General features: G+C 43.3%; 1 protein-coding gene across 2 annotated transcripts in view; it reads left to right on the forward strand.

The window, feature by feature from the left end:
- The first annotated feature begins 288 nt into the window (after positions 1-288).
- The window catches only part of ERGIC1 (endoplasmic reticulum-golgi intermediate compartment 1), a 60,759-nt gene continuing 35,734 nt past the window's right edge, over positions 289-25,313 (forward strand). The window contains exons 1-2 of one of the 2 annotated variants that reach the window (XM_075766731.1): positions 289-447; positions 24,488-24,549. In XM_075766731.1, the coding sequence (XP_075622846.1) occupies positions 428-447; positions 24,488-24,549 (82 nt within the window). In that variant the 5' untranslated portion in view covers positions 289-427. Of the gene's footprint in view, positions 448-24,221; positions 24,296-24,487; positions 24,550-25,313 lie in introns of those variants that run through there. The other variant, XM_075766730.1, reaches the window with a different exon arrangement.

Here is a 25,313-nt window from a genome sequence, read left to right on the forward strand (position 1 = left end):
CCACCGTGGGGTGCTGGCAGGGCCCGCAGACCTGCGGGGTGCTGTGGGCATCGAGGGAGCCATTCAGAGCCGTGGGGGCCCCTCAGAGCCGCAGGGTGCCGAGGGAACCCCTGGGGCCATGGGGTGCCGTGGGGCCCTGAGGAGCTCAGCGGCCCCTGCGGTGCTGCCGGAGAGGCGAGCCGGGGCGCGGCGGGGCAGGTGAGGCGGGCGGGGTGCCGGAGGGGCCGGCCGCAGCCCTCAACCCCGCCGCTCCCGCCGCTCCCCGTAACCCGGCGGCGGAAGCGGCGGCCGGCTCCAGCCGCCCAATGGGCTGGTGCTGCGCGGCGGCGGGGCCCGTCACTTCCTGGCCCTGCAGCCGGCGGCAGCGAGGCGAGAGCCGGGGCCGGGGGCGGCGGGGCCCGCAGCCTGCCCGGCGCCCGCCACCAACATGCCCTTTGACTTCAGGAGGTGAGTGCGGCCGGGCGAGCCGCCCACCCACCCCGCGGCGCCCGGCCTCGCCTGCTCCAGGGCGGTGCCGCCGCTCCCCGCCCGGCCTCCCCCAGCCCCGCCGCCCCCGGCCGGGGCAGGCAGCGCGGGCGACGGTGGGCGCCTCCCGTCCGGGAGCAGCCGCTTATGTGAGGGCGCCCCGCAACAGCGAGGCGAGGGCTGGGCCCGTGACCGGCTGCGGGTGAGGTGAAACCCGAGGGAGGGAGGGAGGGATGGATGGATGAAGAAGTAGGTCTGGGCAGGGAAGGGACGTGGGAAACTGGGAGGCTCTGCCCAGCCAGCGGCTGTTATTATATAAGGCTGTTGTGCAAAGCCAAACGGAGGTGTGTGGGGCTTCGAGCTCCCCCGGGCAGGGCGGGTGGAGCAGCGAGGCCTCGGGGGTGACCGCTGTGGGTGGAGCACGGGCCCCGCTGCGGGTGTCAGGGTGAAGGTGCTGGGCCCCTTCTCCTCCCACAGGTCCCCAGGCTCCCAGAGCAGCTTTAGGAGGTCACTCGTTCCATGAGGTGTGAGTAAAACCGCACGCCGTGGTTCCAATGGCTAGGAAACAACGTTGGCACCTCCACCTTTGGTTTTGGCATTTTGAGCAGGTGTGAGTTGTGGGATTTGGCCTTGCGTCCTGTGGGCCACAGCAGTCAGTTTCAGGTATCAAAATAGAAGCGAAAAAGCCCCTTTGACTCAAATGGAGCTGAAATAACAACTGTGGATTCATTTTGGGTTTGAGCCATTCCTGAAACAAAGATTTGTAACTTTCCAAATTCATAGATGGCATGGGAAAGACTCACAGATGAGTTTTCTCATGTGGATTTTACTATAGCATTAACATTACAATAAAAAAACCCCATATGTTTTTGGGAATTGAGAGATACAGGTGTTGCTTGATGCTCCTCATGTAGGACCATCATGAGCCATGCATTTGCACCCCTTTGAGATGACGGGGAAAATGTGATATTGCAGTTTTTTAGTTCTCCCAAACAGAAGTTGTGTGTTGTATTTTTGCTGTAATTCTAAATCAGGCCTCTCATTTATACAGGCTGACAGGATCTTGTATGTGATCCATGGGGCACTGTTGAACATGGAGGCAGTTGCTTCTGAATGAAAACTTGCTGAAGCTGGAAACAGCATCTGCTGGATCATGTGGGATCCGGGGCCCAGAGCCCCGTTTCTGCTTTTGTGTAAAATTTGGTAGAAAAACTCTTCTCAGCTTTGGAGACATTCTGCCAGCTGCAAATCCCATTGCCATCTATTCTCAGACTTTTACAATACACGAACAATAAGGGATCCTGGGTTGTGGCTGTCACTTTGTAATAGCAGATAAAGAAAATGTTATTTCAGATGTCTTTGAACATGTCATTTTTGTTGGGTCTCAGAATGTGTATGTGGAAACACTGGCTCACCAAGAGTAATCATCTTAAGAGATAGCACTAGTGCTTCACTTTGGAATGGAACAAAAACATTAAGTAAAGGCTGAGTTGCAGAGTTTGTGTTAATGAGTTACAAAAACATAGAGGCATTGGTTCAGATCTGCTTTTTAAAGATTCACAATTGCAAATAACTTTGTCATTCAGATTGGAGGATTAGAAATAGACACTTCAAAGCGCCTTCTCAAATAATGTAAGCATACTGAAGTTCAGCTTTCCTGCAAAGATGAATTTTTAAAAGACTGCCATTGATAACAAAAACTTTATATTTAAAGGTGCAGAGAAACTATTGTCACGCTCAACAAACCACTTTCCTTTTTTAGAATCATGAACAGAGTTCAGGACCAAAATTTTTGCAAAGGTTAGAGACTCTTTTAGCTGTTGTGGGGTTTGTTCATTGTGCAGTCAGTGGAACAAACTCTGCTGAGGTTGGAAAATTTTACTATCATAGGTAAAGTATGATGCATACATTAAAAAAAAAATGTAGAGTTACTTCCTGACAGCGGTAGAACATGCAATACAGTACTCTTAGAGAAATAAGGTTACCACCTGTAGTAAGTTTCTGAATGAAGAGGTGGTGTTTTTCATCATGTAAAACGCAAGGTTTTTCTTTCAGAGATTTCAACTGGATGTTCTTTTTGGCAAGTACAGTTTGGCACCCTGTCTTCAGCACACACTTTAAAGTGGATGTTATGCCTATGTATGATTAGAGGGTTGGATTGTTAAGAAACTTTCAAAAATTGCCCCTACATATCTTCTAGAGTACAAAATTCAGAGGTTCCAAGTGGAACGGTGTTGTGTTCTTCTGGAGGCCACAGATTTCACAGGTCTGTGTTGCTAATGCATCTGAAGAAATTGCTCTCCTTAACTGCTCTGCTAGAGCATTTGGGAACGCAAGTTCTTTTTTTGTTGTACCCTCCCCTCACTTAAAGCTTTTGGTTTTGATATTTTAGAGTGGCAGGACATTGACCGCTAACATGAGTTGTAGAGAGTGGCACAGTAGACCAGCTAGAAGTTTGGGACTTGAGCTCTGTTTCCACACAAAATAGCTCTAGGAGGAATAGGTTGCCACAGTCTCGTCCGGAGAAGGTAGACACACAAATGACAAGTAATGAAAACAGCCCGTGACCAAAAAAGTCCCTATTCTTTACCAATTAAAAGTTAAAGAAAGCATTTTTGTACATGTGGCTAAATCTCTTTCCTGTCTCCTAGACTTACGGGTTCATATTTGGCCAGACTGAAGAACCCAAAGTGTTTAAACACGTTTCTTGGAAGTTACCTCCATGGGTCAGAGTCTGAGGCATATTGGTTGGTATCAGATATGGAAGTAGCTTGTTTTGTTACTTGTACTTTTTTGTACTGTACTTTTTTTTCCTGTAGGACTTTTGTTTTCTTGGCTTATCAATGGTTCCCCTTGGTAATATAAAATGCATTTAATTCAGAAATAAAATAATGTTTTCACAGTAAATTAATTTCAAGTGAATAATAATTATTCTGTCCCGAGTATCTTTAGAGTTTTAATAGTACTTAGTACTTACCTAATGCTTTTCATTTTTCAAAGCATTTCATTTGCACTAATCTCTACAGTCCTGCTGTGATGTTGGTAAGGAACCAAGTTCTCAGCTTCCAGATTGGAGCCTTCAGTACAGGTCTGTTCAATGCATATCACGAGACACCTGCCCTCCTACAGAACTACTAAATCAGTTTGTATTTCCTGAAGGCCTGGTTCTTATTTTTTAAAACCTATTTGGCTGCAAGAGAGGCACAGATTTTTCCTTTTGCCTCTCCCCATGGTTTGTTAGAACTTGTGTCAGCAAAGCAGCTTCATACCTATTTGATGGGTGATTTCGAGTTATGTCGCTGGAGCTGAAAGGGTATTTCCCCCTCAAGCCTTTAAGACCCAGTGTCACCTGCGTACTTGCAGCATCTGTGGATGGTTAAAGTCATATTTAGATTAAACTGTAAGCCTGGGTCATCTTGAATGGTGATTGTGGGCAAGAAGGTTTCTCACATGTTGTGTGATCCGGTTAGCAGGGAAGCTTAGCTTCAGCAGCGAATGCCAGTGCTGGACTTTAGACTGCTCTGGTGTTGAGAATTACAGAAGTAAAAATGAAGTGTCTCCTGTACACTGGGACATGGACAGGGTAGAGAGAGACGTTGCTGCAAGTTCTCTTGAATCTGTTGGCTTTTCTTGGCATCTACCTATTTGCATGAAAGAATTACTGATGGCTTTATAGCAGATACTGAAACTTCTGAAGTATTTCGGTACCTTTAACTGATCAGACTGAGAAAAACTAAAATAGACTGCTCTGAAATCAAGTTTTTGTTCTAGTTGTTGGCAATTCTCAGTTGTGCCCTGGCTACTTTTTTTCGCATAGAGCAGCCAATATCCATGAATTCTTATTTTTATATTTAACTTAGAAATTCAGAATTTATTTCCCATGATTAATCATCGTGATGTTTTCATTAGGGGGTTTTTTGGTTGTTTTTTTGTTGGTTTTTTTTTACAACTTGATAACCTGAATGAGGTAACAGTATGTTAGACCTGGATTTTGGAGGTCATGGGAAAGGAGCCAGGCTTAGAAGGGATTTAGATTTAAATGCTGATTTAGAGTGGAAGTTCTTTGCAGTAAAGACTATTATTCTATCTGCACAGTACAATGGGCCCCCACAGTCAGCTGTTCTTTGGCACATCTGTGATAAATTATACTTTTTATATGGGTATTTAAATCAGATATAAACAACATTTTTGTTGTTTTGGGACACAAGCAGGTCTTTGCTTTGGTTCCTGTATGTCCTTTTTAAATCAAATTGTCCAGCCTTGACTGAAGGTGATACATTTCTAACCTTAGTGCTTTTAGGAGAGGCAGTACATTTGGTTTTAATGTAGAGCTAAGAGTTGTGATGGCTAATAGGCAAACTGATGCTCAAGACATCTGACCTGGCACAGTTGCAAGGCCGGCGATACAGACTGCTTCAGCAACATCAGGGAGGTCTGTTTGTCCATCTTCGATTCCTGACCAGATTAGTGAGGGCAAACTGTGTGATTGTAGGCGATTTGAAGTCTAAGGAGAAAAATCTTTTCCAAACCCCTTGGACAACAATTTCTTATTCACTTGTGAGCCTAAGGAAAGTAGCTTTATTTTAGTCTTCAGGCTTAAGTAAAGAAGGAACAAAGCTGTCTTTTGCAGTCCTACCATTTTTCTTTCAACAGGTTTGTAAGGGTCACGACTTAAAATCTTTCTCTAGCCCCTCCAATCTCACTTAAACTTGTATGGGATTTGTTTGGCCTGCGTTTGAGTATTTGCCAATTGCTAAGCAGAAATGGTCACTATGATGTTTTGGCACTGCCTAGTAAATATCAAATGTTAGTGGAAATGTACATGTTTGCTCAGTAGTTTGAATTTGGAGTCTCAACCAGCTCTGTGTTTCTCATCGGATTGTGGCACTCGGTATTTCATCCACCTGCTTGGTCTCTCCCAGCACATTGTTTAACTAGCTGCATTAACACACACTAGTTCATTTTCATTTAAACTACTCGCTGAACTTACTTTAACAAATGAGCTCACGGTACCTTTCCTAGAGAAGGTGCACGGTGGTGATAGCAGCAGGTAGGTGTGTTGGCAGGGAGGACAAGAGAGAAGAATAAACACCTAAGGCTGGCTGGTACGGCTTCTCCTGATTAGATGAGTTGTGGCTACTGGTTTGTGGGTAGCAATGGCGTATCAGAAAGGTTTGCATGTGCACTGTACTAAGCTGTGCATAGTCACACTCACTTCCAAAGCCGTAGACGTGACACTTGTACAATGATTTTGTTCAAAATCTTGAATCCTGTATGTGATTGAGCTGGTAGCCATCGCTTCCTAAACTAATGCCTATCTACGTTTATAACTAGTGGCTGTAACACTGTTCTGTGTTGGCTAGATAGTTGCCTCTCTACACTTTGCAGGGACCTGCACTTTTTCTCTCTAGCTACTGAAGCAATATCTGACGGCTTCAGAGCACCTGGTAACTCTGCAAGTGTATTTGCGTCTTGAACTGCAGCCATGTCTGGCAAGCATGTTCCATTTCACATTGTGCAATGTCGCTGGTAAACAAGCCTTCCAAGTGGTATTGCTGCCACCTTACGTAATTACCAAAGTTGATTTTGGTGCCAGGCAGTACCATGACTAACTTTGTTTCAACAATAGCCCTTTGAGGGCACCTGAGAAATTATTCTGCAGTCACAGCAGCCAGATGGGCAAGCAGAGTTGTACAGACAGAGTCTATTGGTGTTTATGCTACAAACAACTGATTATGCATAGTGTGCATGTGTGTAAATATTTCTTCCTAAGTCTCCTTAATACATTATTTCTCTTAAAATATAATTGGAGTAGAAAATTTTTCCTGAGTAAGTACAAAAGAATTAAGTCTGGCTTTGTAGGAAAGTTTTGTATTGTTCCTTCTGAACTTTAACTGTCCTCCTTTGTTCTCTCGTTGATGACACAGATGCTTTCTTCATGCCATCATAATTCATTGCTGTGAAAAGGGCTGAATCACACTGTAAACAGAGTTGAAGTAATATCACCAGTGTGGAGTGAGAAGCCGTGGAAGTTGTTGAACTTGTATTTTGAAGTGTGCATGTGTATTTTTTAGGCATGTAATTCAAATGGTAGAGGTGGTGAGAAACAAATAGTCTTGCAGTGAAAGAAGAAATAATGGAATCATCTGGGTTTTTTGACTTCTGTCCAAGCACAAGCCCTGAAGTGTTGTCTAGGTATTCCTGTACTGAGCCAGCTGCCCCCAAAATGGAAAACTTGTTCTGCCAGAAAATCATTAACCACAATTTTGCCACAATCTACAAAATCTTCCTTATGGTGAAATGTTGGAGTATTTTAGTAGTGATCATGGGAGACACACACACACAAGTAGGGACTGAATTAGACAGCCAGTGCTATTGGCTGCATTTGAATTGTGTGTGTTTGGATGTTTGGGTTTTTGTTTGGTTTTTTAAGGGTGTTTCCAAATGAGACAGATCTAGTTTAATCCAGAGAAGCCAAAAAGATTGGCATTTAATAGAAGAGCCTTCAAAACTCTATGTTAATATAGACAAGCATAATACAGGTTAGTATTATTACTAACAGGATTTCAGGCAATCGTGGTTGCTTAGCATTTATTTAACAGTCATGTCCTAAGGTAGATCACTTGCCTCCCTAATTGCTGTCCATTTCTGTAGACCGCTGTCTCTGTGACTAAAACAAGGTTGGAGAACCTGCTAAAACACCCATACAGCCAGTAATGTAAATATGACACTGTGTTTTCAGATAAAGGTGAAGTCTTGGAGCCTGAGTTGGATTCCACACCACTCTAAATCAAATGTGACCCTACTGAACTGAAATCTGAATCTGGCTGCTGCATTATAACAAGTTATATCTGGACTAGCAAATACTGGTAAACCTGGTCCCCAACTAAAAGTTGTAGCTCTATCTTGAGTCTGTATCAATCATGTTTTTGTAGTGGGGTAGCATCTGTATGGGTGTTTCTTGGAAACTGAGTCAAAACCAGGAACTTCACTTGGAAGCCAGATGATACATTTGAGTTGCACTTGCTTGTAGGTAATACAGTTATATGCAACTGAAAAACAGGACTGAGTTGTGGAAGCACATATTCCTATGTGGAAGAAATTCCTATCGCCTTAAACTGGAATATAAGTAGGAGAATCAGAGCTGGTCACTGCAGGTTTATTCATGTTATTAGGCTAGGTACTGAAAAAGTACAATGTATTTGAATCCCTGAGCTGGATGCTCTGGGAAAGGATATGGGGTTTGCCCCTAAATCTTGTCTATTCAGAATGGCTTTTGTCCTATAGAAATTGCTTTGGAGGAGGAAGACTTTGTGTTGTGTGTACATACAGCAGTGAACACCATTGTCTACTGTCTCAAGTCAGGGTTCTGCTATTCTTGACTCTTTTTGGCTTCAGGCAAGTAGCAATCCCTTTCTGAGCCTCAGCTACTGATTGTTTCAAGGGGACCTTACTTTGTTCTCTCACTTCACGGAGCAGTAGCTGAACAGTTTTTTCCTGGAGTGGTTTTCTTGGCCTGGTGCAGCATGAGATGGTGAGCCTAGCAGATGTCTAGGAGCTTCCCTTATTGATATGGAGAAATCTCTCTGTCATGCAGTCGGGTATGGATTTGCCTGTGTGCTTTTGAAGGAAGTCTCACGAAGATGGAGCTGTTTCCTCCCCCCCCCCCTTTTTTTTTCCCTCCACATGTTACATTTGTTCATGCAAATATCTGATTTGTGTGCTGTCCTAGTGCAGCTGGGACTTAAACCTTTCAGAAAGCAACATCCACAAATAAAATTTGCATGGTTCTGATGCTAAATTAATCTTACCAGATCTTGTTTCAATGTGTTCAGCAGTACAAGGCAGCAACAGAGTCTTAATGTTTTGTGATTCCTAGAAGTGATGGGAAAGACTATGGTACAGCTCTTTTTTTCCATATGTCTTGGTTTTGCTCTGAGCTGTGTGTAGGTAATTTCTTGGAAATCACAGTCCAAGTTTGAATTTTCTTAAGTGTCTGCTAGAGATCAGGACTTTGTATCTGTGGAGAGGGCTGAGGAGCTGACTACTGAGGCCAGTAGCACCAGCATAATGGGAACCAGCAGCTGTAGGCAGTGAGATGGGGCTGGAGGAACATGGCACGAGGTGGAGGAACCTTGAGCTGGCAGGTCTCGAATTAGGAAAGGGAGAGATGTTCAGGACTGGGGGGCTCACAAAGGAGGAAATGGGTAAGGGACGGCACTGGAGAAAGTGTCTGGGGGATGCAATGGTGGGAGGTGCTGGGATGCACTGGGGACTTGCAACAGCCAGAATCTCTGAGTTTAAGGAGATTGGAGGCTCTGGGACAGGAAGGGTTGCAGTTTACTTATGACATTTAAGTATCTGCACAATTTATGTCATTTGAGGAGCAGCCATCTATGTTTAATCCTGTTCCCTGTTCTCTCTGCCTCCATTCTCTCTTTCTGACTTCCAGAATATGGTGCTACCACTCAAAAGTACAGTCGTTCTTGCTTTCAGTCCAGCAAAGGGCTGGATCCCTTTAAATACCAGTCCCCTTACTTGAACATTTTTCCTTCATGACACTTTTCTCATGTTTTGATGAAGCAGAGTATAGTTTGCTCACTTTATTAAAAATACATTTCTCTTCCATCCTTCATTTTGACACCTGCTTTGCTGCCTAAAAGGAAAGAAAATGCTTGCTGGCAAGACTCCACCATTGAGTATCTGAGATTATACTTTCCTCCTCCTAATTACCTTTAAAATGTGTTTGAGCCTAACATTTTATGTTGAGAAAAATGTGTTGTACCACTTCCTTTCTTCCATTCTTCAGTGCCACCTAAAATAGTTTGTACTTTCAGCATATTTCAGCAATAACAATTGCTGTGTATTCCTGGGCAATAAAGAAGAAGCTTCTTACGCACTGAAAGAATAAAAGCACAAAATTTAGAATATGGTTGACAAAAAGGTATTGTGCAGGACAGCACAACAGAGTTGGGGAGGCTGGCAGAAGGGAGAAAACAGGAGAACTAGCTCCTTGGAAGATCAATTTAAACGGGAGCATAATGTATTTATGTTTTGTGCCCTCTTTCTGCAAGTGTTGTGAGGATTCATAGTATTTTGTCCTAGAAATAAATGGGTTTGGGTTTTTTCCTATACAAATCCTGTATCTGCTAAGTAACTAGCAGACCAGATGACATAATGCTGCAGAGGCTGACGCCTCCGACATTCTCTCAGCCCCCTTCACTAAATGTCCACTTACCCAAAGGCTGGATTATATAATGAATGACAGTCCTCCTGGCTAACCTTGTTTTCTTGTTCTCAGTACTCCTCCTTGTTTCAGAAACTTCCTCTGTTAGTTTCATTCTGTTCTTGGAACTAGAATTAAGAGGGAGGAGCTGGCTGGCAAGCAAACCTATTCCTGCATTTCACTCCTGGGCTTAAAAGTGTGGAGAGTCAGCAGTTCCAAAAAAGTATTATTTGGAGGGTCATGCTTTGAAAACTGGTGTGATGTGAATGAAAAATCAGTCATACAGAATTTGAAAATTCCAGTCTTCATCTGCTTGCAGGACAGATAAGCTAGTTTAAAAGTACATTATCCACTCCACCTCCTTGTCCAGTCCTTCACATATCAGAGCTTGCTCAAAGTAGTTCAGGATTAAACAGCTTGCAATGTAATTGTGAAGCCTTGAGAGTTTGTCCATTAAAGCTGAACTTCTGCAGTATGTGTGTTAATACCCTATTGTGTGTAAATGAGGACTAGCTGATTACTTAATGATGTTTGTATATTATCTGCTGTTACGCAGGTGTTAATCTTACAAAATGTGTTAATAACTGCTTGGTATTTACGAGTATCGGTTTATTAGTCCTGCTTTGAATATGTATTTGCATCTTGAACTCACATTCGGAGCCAAGCTTTGGTAGCTGTGTATTCAATGTTTACTTTCCGTGTGAAACTTAGATTAACAGGATCACTTATTTTACTTTCCACGGGCTTCAAAATTTGTGTCCCAATTCACAAAACCATTCCTGATCAAGATTGTTTATAAACATGCACTCCAGGCACAACCCTGTTACTGATTGAGGGCTTAGGTCTTGCAGTGCACATCCAGTTTGTTTTCATAGGCATATCTTGCTGGCGCCTTCCTTGTACAGACCTTCAAAGAAGTTGGAGCTTTGTTCAGTAATACTTCATGTTTTTGCAGAGTTTTGCATCTGTAGGTTTCAACATGCTTCATGAAATGTGGGCAAATGTCACCAGGTGCCACTCTGCAAAATGAAGCTGAAGAAGAAAGATGTAATTGACTGGAACAGAAATTACTCAGTGAGTCAGTGCTGGGAGCGGAACAAAATCCAGGTCTGTTGGCTCCCACTGCTGCATCCCATCTGCGGGATCACGGTGTGGCTGTCCCAGAAGCTGTCCTGAGCTGCTCTCTGCACATCATGTTCTCGACTGCCAGCAGACAGGAAACATAGAAATTTCATTTAAGCGAAGAATTAACAATGGTAAAATGAAGTGCTCAGAGTCAGTAGTTCCTATTTTCTTCCACTGCTGCTGACTTCTTGCCATTGTTTTCCCACTCTGTAAAACAGGGTGATAGATTTCACCTACTTTGTTGCAAGAGGAGTTACTACTTTTTATCTGTGCTGGACTATGTGGGAGCTAAGTGTTCTTGCAGAGTTGTCAGAGCACACGCCTTTGGTTGGGAAGAAAAGCAGCATGATCTAAAGAAATTGTTTCAGAATGAAATCTTGAACTAATATTTCTCCACAACAATAGAAAAAAATAGTGCTTCCTACACATGTATAGAGGAAACTGTTAGAATAAGGCACCTCTACTTCCTTTGGACTGTTTTAGGGTGAATTTACTGGTGTGTAGAAATTCTTCTTTCTTTGATAGATCTATGGAACAAAATTCTGGATTTTTGTCCAGAACAAGTACAACAAGGACCATAAGAAGTTGAAAATGCATAGGGAGTTGGAAGTCACTGCTTTTTTAGAGTAGGAGAGGTTTTGCTTAAAAAGACATGCTGTTCTTGATGTTTCCTCAATTAAAAGCAAAACAAAATAATCCAAGAGAATTAGTTCTCATAGAACTTCTACTCTGTAAATCTTGTCATTTGATTTTAATGCTCTTTCCAGTGTCCCTGAGAGAAACAGACCCTCTTGCATTCTGACATTACTTTGGAGGGAACATGGTGTTGAGATAGCTTCCCTCTCTCCAGCCTTCTACTTAGGGGATGCATCTTCTCTCAAGCCCATGCTTTCCTAGGTCAGGGACTTGCTCCAAACTGCTAGTCAGACCAGGTCTGACTTTTTTTTTTTCTTGGTAGCACCTTTCAAACACCTGGGGTACAAAATCCAGTCCACAAAATTACTGAGTAGTCTCCTGTGTCCCCTGTCCAGTCATCTGCTCATTCCTCTCCTCTCTCCCAGGGGAGTCTGATGATGTCCAACCCCTCCTGGGTCACTAGGCAGAGGGGAGTCTTGCCCCACTTGTTCCTTTATCATCGTTGTCCCAGATACTAGCTGTTCTCCAGGGTCGTCATCTTTACTGTTTTGATTATTTCACATATTCTGTCATTAGGCACATGGAATGGGGTAACTGGTCTTTCAGGCCATCTCTGCATACCCTAGGAGTCAGCCTGCTGTTACACTGTTGAATAAAATCAATTTAACAAGTAAAGAGGTTAATCTTTTTGTCTGGCCCTGGTCACAGTAGTTCTAGGTATGGTTTTAACTGCAAACAATAAAAGTCTCCCCAAAGACTTCAAACAGGTGCCTGGGATTTTATTTTTTAAGTAGATGGTCCTTTGTTAATCAAAAGAACACTATGTGTGCAAACGTGACTCAGCTGTGCTGTTTGTTCTACCTTTACATTTCCCTCTGCTTGAACAGTCACACTGAAAACTAAATGAGTGTTTTTAGATTTATCCGTTATACAGAAGTAACAGCTTTGCTTTTAAGGATCTTACTGCGAGTGGCTGATGTGCTCCGTAGGAAGGAACAAAGACAGAAAGGTACGCTTTGTGTCAGAGGTACCTGTCCGCGTTTCGTGGAGTGCGTATGTATAAGCCTGCTTGGTTTTATTTAGAGTTAAATGGCCTCTGAAGACGTTAAAAGCTACCCGCGGCTGAGTGCCTGGTGGCTTGTGCTGTTGGGTCGGTGTGGTTGACCTGCTCCTACTGCCCAGCGCTCAAAGGCTGTTAAGGCAGCTTTGTTGACAAGGTGGGAATGAATTGTCCCAAAGCCATTATTTGAGAGCAGTGACCCAAGGAAACAGAGGAACAGTTGCTGCCTGTTAAATAACCTTTTTTTTTTTGTAAGCTCTTAGCTAAGTGATTTGATTTTTTTGGTTTAAAATCTTTTGTTCTTCTGGTAGCACTGGAGTATTTTATATGCCTTCCTAGTTTCTCTTAGTTTTTCCAGCACCTTGTAAATTTTTTATTATTTTTTTTATATCTGTCTCAATTAAAGAAGCACTGAGAAAGAAAGTCCTGGGGTAGCAATTTCTTCCATTCTTAGTGTAGTAGCTACAGCCTAAGAATCTGTTTTACTTCGTATTTGTGTTGTGGAGTATGGGGAGCGCTAGTTACTAGGAGTTTCAGTGGGTGCTCTCTGTAAGTCAGCTCTTTCGCTGCCTTTCTTCATGAAACCTCTAAAACGTGTCGGTGAACACAGACCCTGCGGTACCTTGAGGTGTTGGGGAGGCAGGTTTTCTCTTGTGCACTTTGTACTTCTGATTGTTAAGCTTTGGTTAGGTTATGGACGTCTTTTTGCCTAAACAGTCAGCAGATCACAAAGATATAAATGCTCCTTGACACAAAACAGCATGCCTTTGGTGGGAAGGTTTCTCTAGAAATACCACCGGGTACTAAAGGAAGGGTGTTTCCCTTTTGCCATTAGTCTCCAGCCTGAATGATCTTGCTGTGACAACAGTCTCTCCATAGCTTCCTTTTGATTCCATGAATTCACATAGAAGATATCCAATGTGGCCTCTTTTTTTTCTTTTTTTCCCCTTCTGCCTCCGAGCTACACTGATTTTGGGGGGCAGAAGGAACTTCTGAGACAGATGTGGTGACTAAATGCTGATCTCCCCTTTGTAACACCAACCTCCGCTGAAGTTTTCCTGGAGGGAGAAAATGGAGTGTATTTGTGCACAGTTGTCTTTGAATGTCAGATGGACTTAATTCAACTTAGATTTATCATGACTGAGTTGTTTCTTGCTTGCCATGTCCTCCTTATAAATGATAAAGCATTGTGTGCAAAGCAAATTGCTGGATTCTCAACTATAAGTGGTATATCTGCTAGAAGTCTTGATAGCAGCAGGTATTGAATGAATCATAGTCCATAAACTCTTCTCTCTCCTCATATTACTGCTTCTACCACCTCTGGAAGGAGCATCCCCAGAAAGTAAGTTGTGCGGTAGCTCGTACTGCAGACCGGTTGAAAACTCTTTAGAGCTCTTCCAGCTCATGTGTACTTAAACGTATTTCCTGAGGTGGGGTTGAGGTTGCTCGTTCTTCTCTCCGCACTTCACACCCGCCTTGGTTTCCTGAACTGCTAATGCACCTCTTCTGTTGTGAAATGACAAAATTAAAAATAGATACAGCTATACAAATCTTGTGGGAAGAGCTGGTTGTCTGTCTGTGCAGCATATCTATAGCTCCTGTGGGGAACCAAGTAAAGGTGACTGAACCAACCATCTCTGATCTTTGAATCGTATGTCTGTAATACAGCAGTAAAACAGAAAAGTTCGAGGAGGCAGATAGGAAATGGTAAGAGGAAGAATAAAAGTGTGTAGAGTGACAAATCCCAAGGTTATATCCTTGTCTCCAGTGAAAATTAATCCTCCTCAAAGTTAAGAATTATTCATCTCTGAATTGCAGCTGAATAGAAATAGTTGGCTGGATTCACTGATGTCTACATGAAGTAATTAAAGAGTCTGTTGTAATTCAGAATGATGTGGCCTAAAAATGAATTTATTTAGAATGTCTAAATGGTAGATGCTCTCAAAGAAGGTAAGACACTAGATGTTTTCTAACCTGTTATCAGACAGGGCTGCCTCAAGATGATTCTTGCAGAAGATGAAATGTATACCTGCATACGCTTGACTGTCCAAGGTTATGTCTGGCAGCTACCTTAGTCTTTGTGTACCTTCCACAGTGTATGTAGTTTTCATCAAAAGCAGTCCGAGGTTGTTGTTTTGAATGAATATACATTTCTAGAAATGCACCGTGGGGCAGAGTTTTTTCTGTCCATCTGGAAAAAAAACCTAACAATGGTATGATTAACAAATCTTCTTTTGACAAAAAACACCTTTTTTTTTTGAAGAATGAGTGTCTTAAAAGTTAGTGTGTCTAATCAGCATGGGATGCTGTGTAGTGTTTCTTGAATGTGGCAAGTACAGTGTGTAACGGCAGAAATTCTCTTTTCCACGTTGTAACTCCATTTACTGGTGAGTACGTAATGAATGGACTTTGTAAGGAACAGGCAAGCTCTTTGTTACGTTAGTCAGGAATTGGCGTGTTTGTGGAGAAATACCGATGTTAAGCCTTCTCGGATTCTTGATATTTGAGGCCTGCAGCCATACTCTGATTCACTTTTCTTTGGTTTGCAAGAAGGACTTGACAAATGGGAAAAACAGCAGCAATGTTGCACTTGAATGTGTCTCCAGTTTGCAGGAGCTGTGCTACTTGCTGTTAAACTGGGTAAGGGCATTACCAGCACATGGGCAGAACCAGAAGGGGAAACAAGTTTTGAAAACTCCTTTAATCATCTTGCATTCTCCTGTGCAGTGACAAGGAAACATTTCTTGCGTGAAATAGTTCTTAAAAGGCCAGCTTAATCTTGTTTCACTTTGTAGTGCAGAGAGCTTGGCCTGCAAATTCAGTGTTAGCTGGTGTGCTGGGTTTTAGAGCTTACTCTCTTGGTATCTGAAAGGGTCAGTGGTTTTAGTCGTGTTTTTGAAAAGGTTCTGAAAAGACAGACTTATTCCTGCTTTCTGACTTATGTATTATCTTGGGAGTGAATTAACCTGCACTGCAGATACACAAATATTGTGTGAGAAGAGGGGATCTCAACAGAAATCTGACACAGCCCGCATCAATGCCCCGCAGCCTCCCACTGAAGTGCCAACTGCCACCGAAGACAGGGTTTATTATTTTTTTGCTCCTTTGCACTTTGTGATTTAAACTTGAGCCCTTCACCAAGGGCATTTGTTGATCCAGAAAGCCATCTCAGCTTGGGAAGGTGTATTATTCTTCATTTCTTCAGACAACCAACCTGTCCCTTTGTCATAGGTGCCTTGCCTTTCTCTTTTTCAATCTGCAGTTCCTCTGTTTCTCAGAGCAGTAGTGTTTCCTAGCAAGAAGGAAACAATCCCGGATGGAGTTTTTGCTGACCCTAAAAGCCCTTTGGGACAGTTCAGGCTGTGAGGCATCACCAGTTGCCTTTTTCTTATCTGGGTTTTCCCAGATCATGGAAAACCTAGGGAGATCTCCCCCACACCTTTTCTCTTCTCTTTGGAAGACATGATGGTATCTGATAGATTGTGAAGGATATGTTGCTCCCTACTCATAATGAATGAGCCCTTGTCCAGCACTGGATCTCCAACATGCAGCATGTTGGAATACAAACACTCTACAGTTCTTCAAATTTCTTATTGCAGTAGCAATGTAATTTTCATAGTGTTTTCAAAGCTAACTTTGTATCTGTACTTGTTAATCCCCATGTAGTCAAATCTGCTGTAAAGTTTTCAGTTATTTGGTTACCTTAATAACGAAGTTACATTTCTGCTGTTAGATGTGTTGTTCTTACGAGTCACTTCAAGTAGAGTTATTTGTTAATGAAGCAAATTGGTTCTGCAGCACCAGGCCACCTCTTTTTTCAAACAGATCTCAAAGCTACTGATGTGTAATAAAATTAAGGTAGTTGTTCACTGTGCGCTGGACTTGTTATTGAGAGTGAGTAATGTCACCAGGAATTAGTGACCTCCACTTCAAATGTAGTATCTGCTGAAAAATAGATGCCACTTCTAAAAGCTGGTTAATATGGGAGGTGGAGAATCAAGCGTTGTTTCAACACCCACATTCTTCTGTGTGAATCACAACCATGGACCCTTGCTGCTAAGACAAGATGACATGATGTATTTATGCCACCATTGACCTGCTAAAGGTGGAATGTCAGCCATGATACTGATTTTTTTTTTTAAATTTTTTTTAATCTTCTTTGACATCAGAAATGTAATTTGGCGTAATGAATGATCGTGTCCTCTAAACGCCATCCCCTTTCAGTATGTGCTGCAGAAGTACCTACGATAGAGCCAGTATGTTTCAAAACGACAACTAATGTTTAAATATTCAGTTCTTCTGGGGAAAAAACATCATCTGCCTGAAGAATAAAAATATTTTTCCCCTGTCTGTGAGCATGAAAGCTAAATTTTTGAATCATCTGAGGAGTGGAAAGGGATGAAAATTAATCTGTTTGCTGCTGGCTTACTGTGCCTCAATTCCGTTCAGTGATCAAGTGCCACACGTGGATGTGTTGCGCTTTTGCTTGGCTGCTTGATTAACTGGAATCCAAAATACAGTCCAAGAGCTGCAAAACAATCTTTCCCTTGCCTCTTAGTTAAATTGGTAAAAACAGACCTTGCAGAATGGTACGTGAAAACATCCCACTGCTGCTTGCTCCAGAGTTGTGTTTCGGTGCCCCACAGACAGAGGTAAAGCATCTGTTGTCTCTTTGCAGTGACCCCACGCAGTGAGTCACTACAGGGAGATTTATAAGCTGTGCTCTGAATGTCTGCCCGAGGTGACATGGCCAGGGCATTGCTCCTTTGTGCCAGGGAGGGTGGGCATGCTTGCGGGTTGCAACAGATCCTGTAAACTGAAGGGGGAATTAGTGTTCTTCCTTCTCTGATATGAACTCCTTTAGGTTTGCCTTTGCTACAAGACATTCAAATTTAACCACCACCTAGTTAGTTATACTTACAAGTATTAGGGGTTTTTTATTGCCTCAAGTTCTTTGCGTCTTGCTCATGACCGTTAACATCATCTTACAGAGATGTTACGATAGTATTTTACTGAAGTTCTTTTTAGACTCCAAAGATGTCAGAGAGGATTTTTTTGTTTGAGGAGGTGGTAATATTCAGTGAAATAATGTATTTATTAGCTCATTTCCTGAAATATTTCAGATCCAGACTTGAAACTGTTCAGGTGTATATAAAGCACGCCCTGGCAGGAAACCCTGCCCATAGCAGCTCCTGCTGAGGGAGTGAGCTCATCCCCGTTCTCAGGGCAGGCATTTGAACTATCTACCCTAGAAGAAAAACGCAGTGTTTGGGTAGACATCTTCTGCCCTCTCTGTCGCCCATCTCACGCTGTCAATCAGATAGATTTGAAAGAAAAGTCAGGAGTTGCCTCAGGGCTGATGATGTCAACTTGATTACTTCTCTTGGGTTTGACCTACCATTGTGTCTGCATAGCCAGCCTTGGCCATGATTGATTGTGCTGTCCCCCCTCAGATGAGTACTGCTGCGTCTGGCTCTGACTTGTTAAACGCTTTGGTGCTTTCTGTGGCTCTAGGAGATCCTGAGAAGTGAACGTGAAGAGCATACGCTTCTGTCTGAAGAGAAGATTTTTGAATAGCAACAGCCCATATTACTCTAGATACAGCTTTTGAAGTCCTAATCCTTACTGGCACTTGAAATGTGCCAATCTTTTGTTTGGCTCCATTGGAGGTGCACCCATCTGCAATTTTACCTTGCTGTCCACTTGTGCAACTGCAATAAGATGAGACCAAACATGAAATTCCTGTGTTTCTGAAAGGACTGTTGCACACCTGTCCATCAGACAGCAGGAGTTCTGCCTCAGACCCGGCTTAATCATGCTAAGGTTTGTGAATTCTCTGAACCTATTTAGGAAGGAACCTTCTGCTGCTCTTCTTTATAATGCTATTTTACCAGTTTGTTGATGTTCCCGCCAGGGAGGTGAGAAAGTTTTTTGTTATGTCCTTTCAGCGCTGGATTGAGAAAAAAGTATTGTAGCATTCCCTTATGTTAGTTATGAATGTTGGTTCCTGTGAAACTCTGACATTGCCAAACAGCTCTCTTTTTATTTCTTTGTCTGCAACCATGTTCTCCATTGAAAGAAAAGACAATAGCTACACTAGATGTGTCAGGAAATTCCTTTGTTCTACTGATGACAGCCTAGTTCTATCTTTAGCCTTGTATTCTGGTATTGCAAGGTCCAGCCTTCCCATTATGAGCATACGTATGACCTGGAGGAAGAGCTTTCCTAGCAAAAAGTTTGTTGTTTCCACTCTGCAACTATGTGGGTTGATTGACACAAAGATACTAACATCGCCTTGCCGGAACATAGTTGCCAAAAGCTATATATATAAATAACATGCTGGCTGTCCTGTGGAAACTGTATGTGTGCATGCTTTGTAAGCGTAAAGTAATGTATCCCTGCGTGAAAGGGGGGTAAACTGCTGCAGAGTACTGCAGGTTAAGAGAGTTCACTTTGCAGTTACTGCGAGGTGGTGAAAATGCTGTAAATCTACACCCTGGTTTCTCATGGTCATTTCGGATATGACTACCAGACTATCAAAGCGGATATTCACAGTGCAGTACAGTGTGTCTTGCTGTGTTGTGAGCTGGCTGGTATAACCTTTCTGAACATCCAGTCTTCCTCCAGTGTTAGTAATATCTTCCACTGCTTTGAATGTGCCAGTATCAGAAATCTGTAAGGCAGCTTTTGCAATATATAAAGCACAAGATTTGTCTCTGTTCCCAGGGTACAAATACTCATCCAGGTGACCAATGCCTCAGGAACCTGGAGGCTTACTGGAATTTTTACTCTAGGTGCTTGCAGGAACATCTGACCTGAGGGCAAGTAAAACCTGTTCCCTTTTACCATGCGTACAACTCCATGGCCTCCTCCCTCATACATTACAAATCATCTGTGGTGTCTAATCCTCATTCTTTTCTCTTCCCAAGACAGTGTAAGTGATCCCCTGAGATTGCTTGGAGCTCTGTGACTAGGCAAGAGTGGCAAAAGGAGAGGGGTTTGTCTGCTGGAGGCTAGAAGTCAGTCAGATTTTTAACCCTTAGGTCTGAGAGGAGCTATGGCTTTCACAAATCTCTGATTTCTTGGGTCTTAGGGTCTCCTGTTACAATATCTCTTGTCAACTTCACAGATTTGTTTGATAAGTTTTCTTGATTTACTTATTTATTAGAATTATATGTAGTTAATGAGGCTTTTTTTGGGGCTCCACCCTCTACTTGTTCATAGAATCATAGAATGGTTTGGGTTGGAAGGGACCTTAAAGATCATCTAGTTCCAACCCCCCTGCTGTGGGCAGGGACATCCTCTACTAGACCGCGTTGCCCAAAGCCTCATCCAACCTGGTCTTAAACACTTCCAGGGACGGGGCATCCACAACTTCTCTGGGCAGCCTGTGTTCCAGTGCCTCACCACTCTAACAGTAAAGAATTTCTTTCTAACATCTAATCTAAATCGACCCTCCTTCAGCTTAAACCCATTACCCCTTGTCCTGTCACTACCCTCCCTGATAACCAGTCCCTCACCATCTTTCCTGTAGGCCCCTTCAGGTACTGGTAAGCCGCAATTAGATCTCCCCAGAGCTGCCTTTTCTCCACGCTGAACAATCCCAACTCTTTCAGCCTGTCTCCATAGGAGAGGTGCTCCATCCCTCCTATCAGCTTCGTGGCCCTCCTCTGGACTCGCTCCAACAGCTCCATGTTTTTTCTTGTACTGGGGCCCCCAGAGCTGGACGCAGTACTCGAGGTGGGAGTGTCACAAGAGCGGAGTAGAGGGGCAGGATCACCTCCCTCGACCTGCTGGTCACACCTCTTTTGATGCAGCCCGGGACACGGTTGGCTTTCTGGGCTGCAAGTGCACACTGCCTGCTCATGTTGAGCTTCTCATCAATCAATACCCCCAAGTCCTTCTCCTCGGGGCTGCTTTCAATCCATTCCTCGCCCAGCCTATAGTCGTGCTTGGGATTGCGCTGACCCACGTGCAGGACCTTGCACTTGGCCTTGTTAAACTTCATGCGGTTCGCATGGGCCCACCTCTCCAGCCTGTCAAGGTCCCTCTGGATGGCATCCCTTCCCTCCAGCGTGTCAACCACACCACACAGCTTGGTGTTGCCAGCAAACTTGCTGAGGGTGCACTCGATCCCATTGTCCATGTCGCTGACAAAGAAGTTGAACAGTGCCGGTCCCAGTACCGACCCCTGAGGAGCACCACTCATCACCATTCTCCACTTGGACATTGAGCCGTTGACCACAACTCTTTGAGCGCAACCATCCAGCCAATTTCTTATCCGCCGAGTGGTCCATCCATTGAATCCACGTCTCTCCAATTTAGAGACAAGGATGTCGTGCCCGACAGTGTCAAATGCCTTGCGCGAGTACAGGTAGATGATGTCAGTTGCCCTTCCCTTATCCACCGACGCCGTAACCCCATCATAGAAGGCCACCAAGTTTGTCAGGCACGATTTGCCCTTAGTGAAGCCCTGTTGGCTGTCACCAGTCACCTCCTTATTTTCCATGTGCCTGAGCATAGTCTCCAGGAGGGTCTGCTCTATAATCTTGCCAGGCACAGAGGTGAGACTGACTGGCCTGTAGTTCTCTGGGTCTTCCTTTTGACCCTTCTTAAAAATGGGGGTTATGTTCCCCCTCTTCCAGTCGGCGGGAACTTCACCAGACTGCCAGGACTTCTCAAATATTATGGCAAGTGGCCTGGCTACTTCATCCGCCAGTTCCCTCAAGACCCGCGGATGCATCCCATCAGGTCCCATGGACTTGTGCACCTTCAGATTCCTTAGATATTGTCAAACCTGATCTCCTACAGTGGGCGGTTCTGCATTCTCCCAGTCCCATTGTTGCTGGGATCTCTTATCTCTTGTGTCTCACAAACGCACTTTTCAAGCTGTCATTGAATCCTCTGCAATTTTTATCTTCTTTTAACTCAGAGTTTAAATCAGAGTTAATAAGATAGCTCTGTTCCCTGGTCATGCCAGCATCTCCATCGTTCTCTTCAAAGTTTGATGTCTTGCTATACCTTTTGGCTTCCAACTTGCCCTTCTCTGACTCTGTAAACCCAACTACTTTTTTCACCATCCTGGATCAGACTAAATAAATTGTACTTTCTCAAGCTGTGGCCAGTATCAAATGCTTTATGGTAAGATGCCTGGTACCCTGAAGAGTATTATTCTTTTACCAAATATAAACCCTCCTAATCCAGAGCATGTATTCTCCAGGAAGATGAATGTTCTCCCAGGACACATGCACACACCCAGTCCTTTTTCTTTTGATTTGGTAGTCTGTTGGACTTACTAGTATCACGTGTCAGTGAGCAAAAGCTAGCCAGCAGTGTTTGTCTCTTATTCCAAACCTGTCTCTTTGCATCCCTTGCTGTTAATTGTTTTAATCATTTCAGTATCCTGCCGCTGGCTTAAATACACCTCCCCTGCTTGCCTTCCCTTCTGCTGCTTGAGTCAGGTTCTGGATGTCATCCTTCAAGCTTCTGCGTTCATCCATAAGATCTCAGCTGAGCTTTCCTCCTTTCCCCCCTACCATCGGTCTGCTCTCATTGCCTCTTTTGCATACATTGTCCACTGTTGATTCTGTTATTCCTTAGTGTTTGTCCTTGTCTAAAAATATGTTAATTCTACAAAGCAAAGCTGTTAAAGCTTTATGCAGTCCTCCTGGGTTGTTCTGTACTCTTGTATGTGCCTCTGGACTAGAAGTTCAAGGCCGGGATGCTGTTTGCCTGATGTTCTTTGCCTAGCAAGCTGTGTACGCTTGCTGTGCTCCTATATTAAGTGATACTTAAAGTGCTTTAAGGGCCTCATGTGACAGCTGTTGTGAATGTGCTGTACTGTGCTGGCAGGGAGGCTTGAGCCTGGAAGTATAGACCCAAGAGTTCTCAAAACTTCAGGCAAATCAGATCCAGAGACTTGCTTAAAGCCCTTTTTAGATGTGTGTCATGGTAGTAGAAGAGGGAGGGAATGTAACATTGTGGTAGAAGAGATGGGAAGCAGAATAGCACAGAGAGCCAAGCAATAGATGTGGCTGGGAGCCACTGATTGCTTTCTGTAGCATCTTCGCCTAATCCTAGCTTACTTACACCATGTAAAACTTAATTTGTGGTGTTTGGGTGTGATTAAAATGGCAGTCTGAGAGGAGAGAACCCTGCCATGACATCAGCTTTCCACTGAGTTATTTTAAAAGCTAGATTTTTTAATTTTTATTTTTAGTCCTGTGATGGGTCATCATTTTAAAACTAGTAAATATTTCTCATTGTAAGAAGAAACTTCCTTTTATAGTATCCACATGCTGCTGTTTTTACTGAATCCAACATAGAGCTATTTCCTATTTCTAATTGTTCACTCACACTCAGCAGCTCTTGCGTGTTCATGTGCGCTCTCTCGTTTTCTTTCTCCCTCAGCTTTTTTAGCCTTGCTGATCTATTATTGTGACTTTGGCGAGACGACGCCAGCTTTCAGCGTTTAACGGGCTATGAGTAGGAACGATCAGCTACTTCCTCTGCCTGTGAGATCACGATGTCATCAGCTACTCTGGGTTGCTTTACCATCCACTGTTGCTGTTGCTTTGGTGTATGTGGAAAGAATGTAAACAGCACTTTCCAGATGTTCTCAGGGCAGCTGGAGAGCCATAAATGGACTGTTTGATACAGGAATATTACTAATCTATTTAGGAGATGGCAGGGAATAGAGTCAAAAAAATACAGCTCTGTGTGTATCCTGTGCAGCATGCTCTGTCAAGTGTATTGCAGTGGGTTGTCAGAACGGTTAAGTGATTACATAGCTTGTTCAGGACCTGAGCTGGGCAAGTGAACTATCTTTATACCTGCTCTCCTTTCCTTCCTCCAGCTTCAACTCCTGAATGAAACACAGCAACAATGTCCTGTTAATCTCATGCAAGGCAAGTGCTGTTTTGTTCGCTCAGAGTGCCTCCAAGTTGTAAGTGATCTCAGCAGATGAAGAGTGAAGAAAAGAAAGCTGATCTAATTTTTAAACTCTCAGTATAATATTTGGTTTAGTAGGAACTACTGAATAAACATGGGGGTGTTTCATCTTTGTGCAGTATAGAATAGGAATTTGGAAGCTGGTGTCTCTCATGCCTCTCCAGGGCTGGAAAAAGCATCAAAACTCACCCGATTGTGGTATATCCAAAAAAAAGTCTATTTGGGGGGAGAACCAGTCACTTCCTTCTTTAGGGTGTGTGTGTGTTTTTAATGCATTAATTAATTTTTATTGAGTGGCGGAAAAACTGATGTCAGAGCTGCATTGCGGCTGGACGTGCAGGAACACGAGGCTGTAGGAAATAATACAGCTAACATCATAAGGGCAGTGAAAGTTTAACCATGGAGAGTTTAAAATAGCAAAGCTGAGCCATATGGATATTAAAAGATATGACTGAATCAAAACAACGGTCTAATATTAAACTGGATTTTGCTGGGGGAGTAACAAACTTCTTGGGTTAATTTCTGTTGTGTATCCAGTGTCCAAGGCTAGGTTTCTTGTCTGAACACCTTGATTCTGACTTTGATATTCTCAATTTCTGGTTGTCACAGGATATAAAAATAGAAGGGACAATATAGGTTGTATCTCACTCTTTTTTTGCCAGGCGTCTTTATTCAGGAGTCTGTAGACTATCCTTTTCCTTTTACGGTGGTCTATAAACTTCTCTAGCGTGACTTCTTCTCTGGCACCTCTCACAGTTCAGATTGCACAGATCCATGACAGCAAGGCGGAGGGAGGTGAAGTACTTTGGAAATTGGAGCCAAGAAGGAGCACAGTTACGTAACTGTACGAAAGAAAAAGGATTTTTTTTGTTTGGGTTTTTTTCCTTCTCATATCCTTCTGCGAACTGAAAAAATGTTGTTGGAAAGCTGGATGGAAAAAACTTCAGCATCATTCATCCCTGTGGGGACATGAAATGTATTGAAATGTTCCACCTGTTTTATGGCTGTTGCTTTTCCTCTTTCAGGTTTGACATCTACAGGAAGGTGCCAAAAGACCTTACACAGCCAACCTACACAGGGGCTATTAGTAAGTAACACTTCTTTCTGATGTCCTTGCATACCCCTGGTCTAAAATTAAAGATTGTTTGGCTTCTCTCTCTCCAGGGAATTTTTTAAAGGGATATTGAACACTGGAAAAGATATCCTTTGCTGCTGAGACAGCTCATCTTGCCCTATCTGTCAGGTCATACTAAACGGCAGAGTAGTTTGCATGGATTCAGAATCTCAACAGCAAAAAGTAGTAAAGATACATTGTCAAGAAAGGGAGCTCCTAAAAGCTAGCACTGAAATACCCGCTTTGCTAGCTACTGAAGTAGCTAGACAGCTTTTTACTAGTGTCTTCCCATGAACAGAAGCTGTGAGTCTGCTCCAAACGCTGGTGGGGGGGATGACTGCAGATTTTTTTACCTCTCTCTGATGGGCATCCCCTCAGCTGGTGTGAAAACCAGCTGGTAACAGTTGCATTCACAGTTAGCATACCCAGATGTTTGCTTGCTGAAGGGCTTGAGGAACCCAGCGGCTGCAAACAGGGAATCCAGGTTCTGGATCAGCAAGGAGCAGCATGGGTGGCAATATGTGGTGGCCAGTGGTGAAGATGATTTGAGAAACACATATTTCTCTCCCAATGTACTGAGGGGATTCATCTGATGTTGTAGGTGGGACCAATGAGCAGAAATCTTATTTTGTTGTTATTTGTCATGCTTTTAAAAAAGAAAAACTGCTTGGTCAGAAACCACCGACAGCGATCCACTCTCACTCCCGTGTATCAATACATAGACTTTGTCTGATATA

This window comes from Balearica regulorum, chromosome 14 (assembly GCF_011004875.1).
Source record: "Balearica regulorum gibbericeps isolate bBalReg1 chromosome 14, bBalReg1.pri, whole genome shotgun sequence".
Classification (NCBI taxonomy): Eukaryota; Metazoa; Chordata; class Aves; order Gruiformes; family Gruidae; genus Balearica; species Balearica regulorum.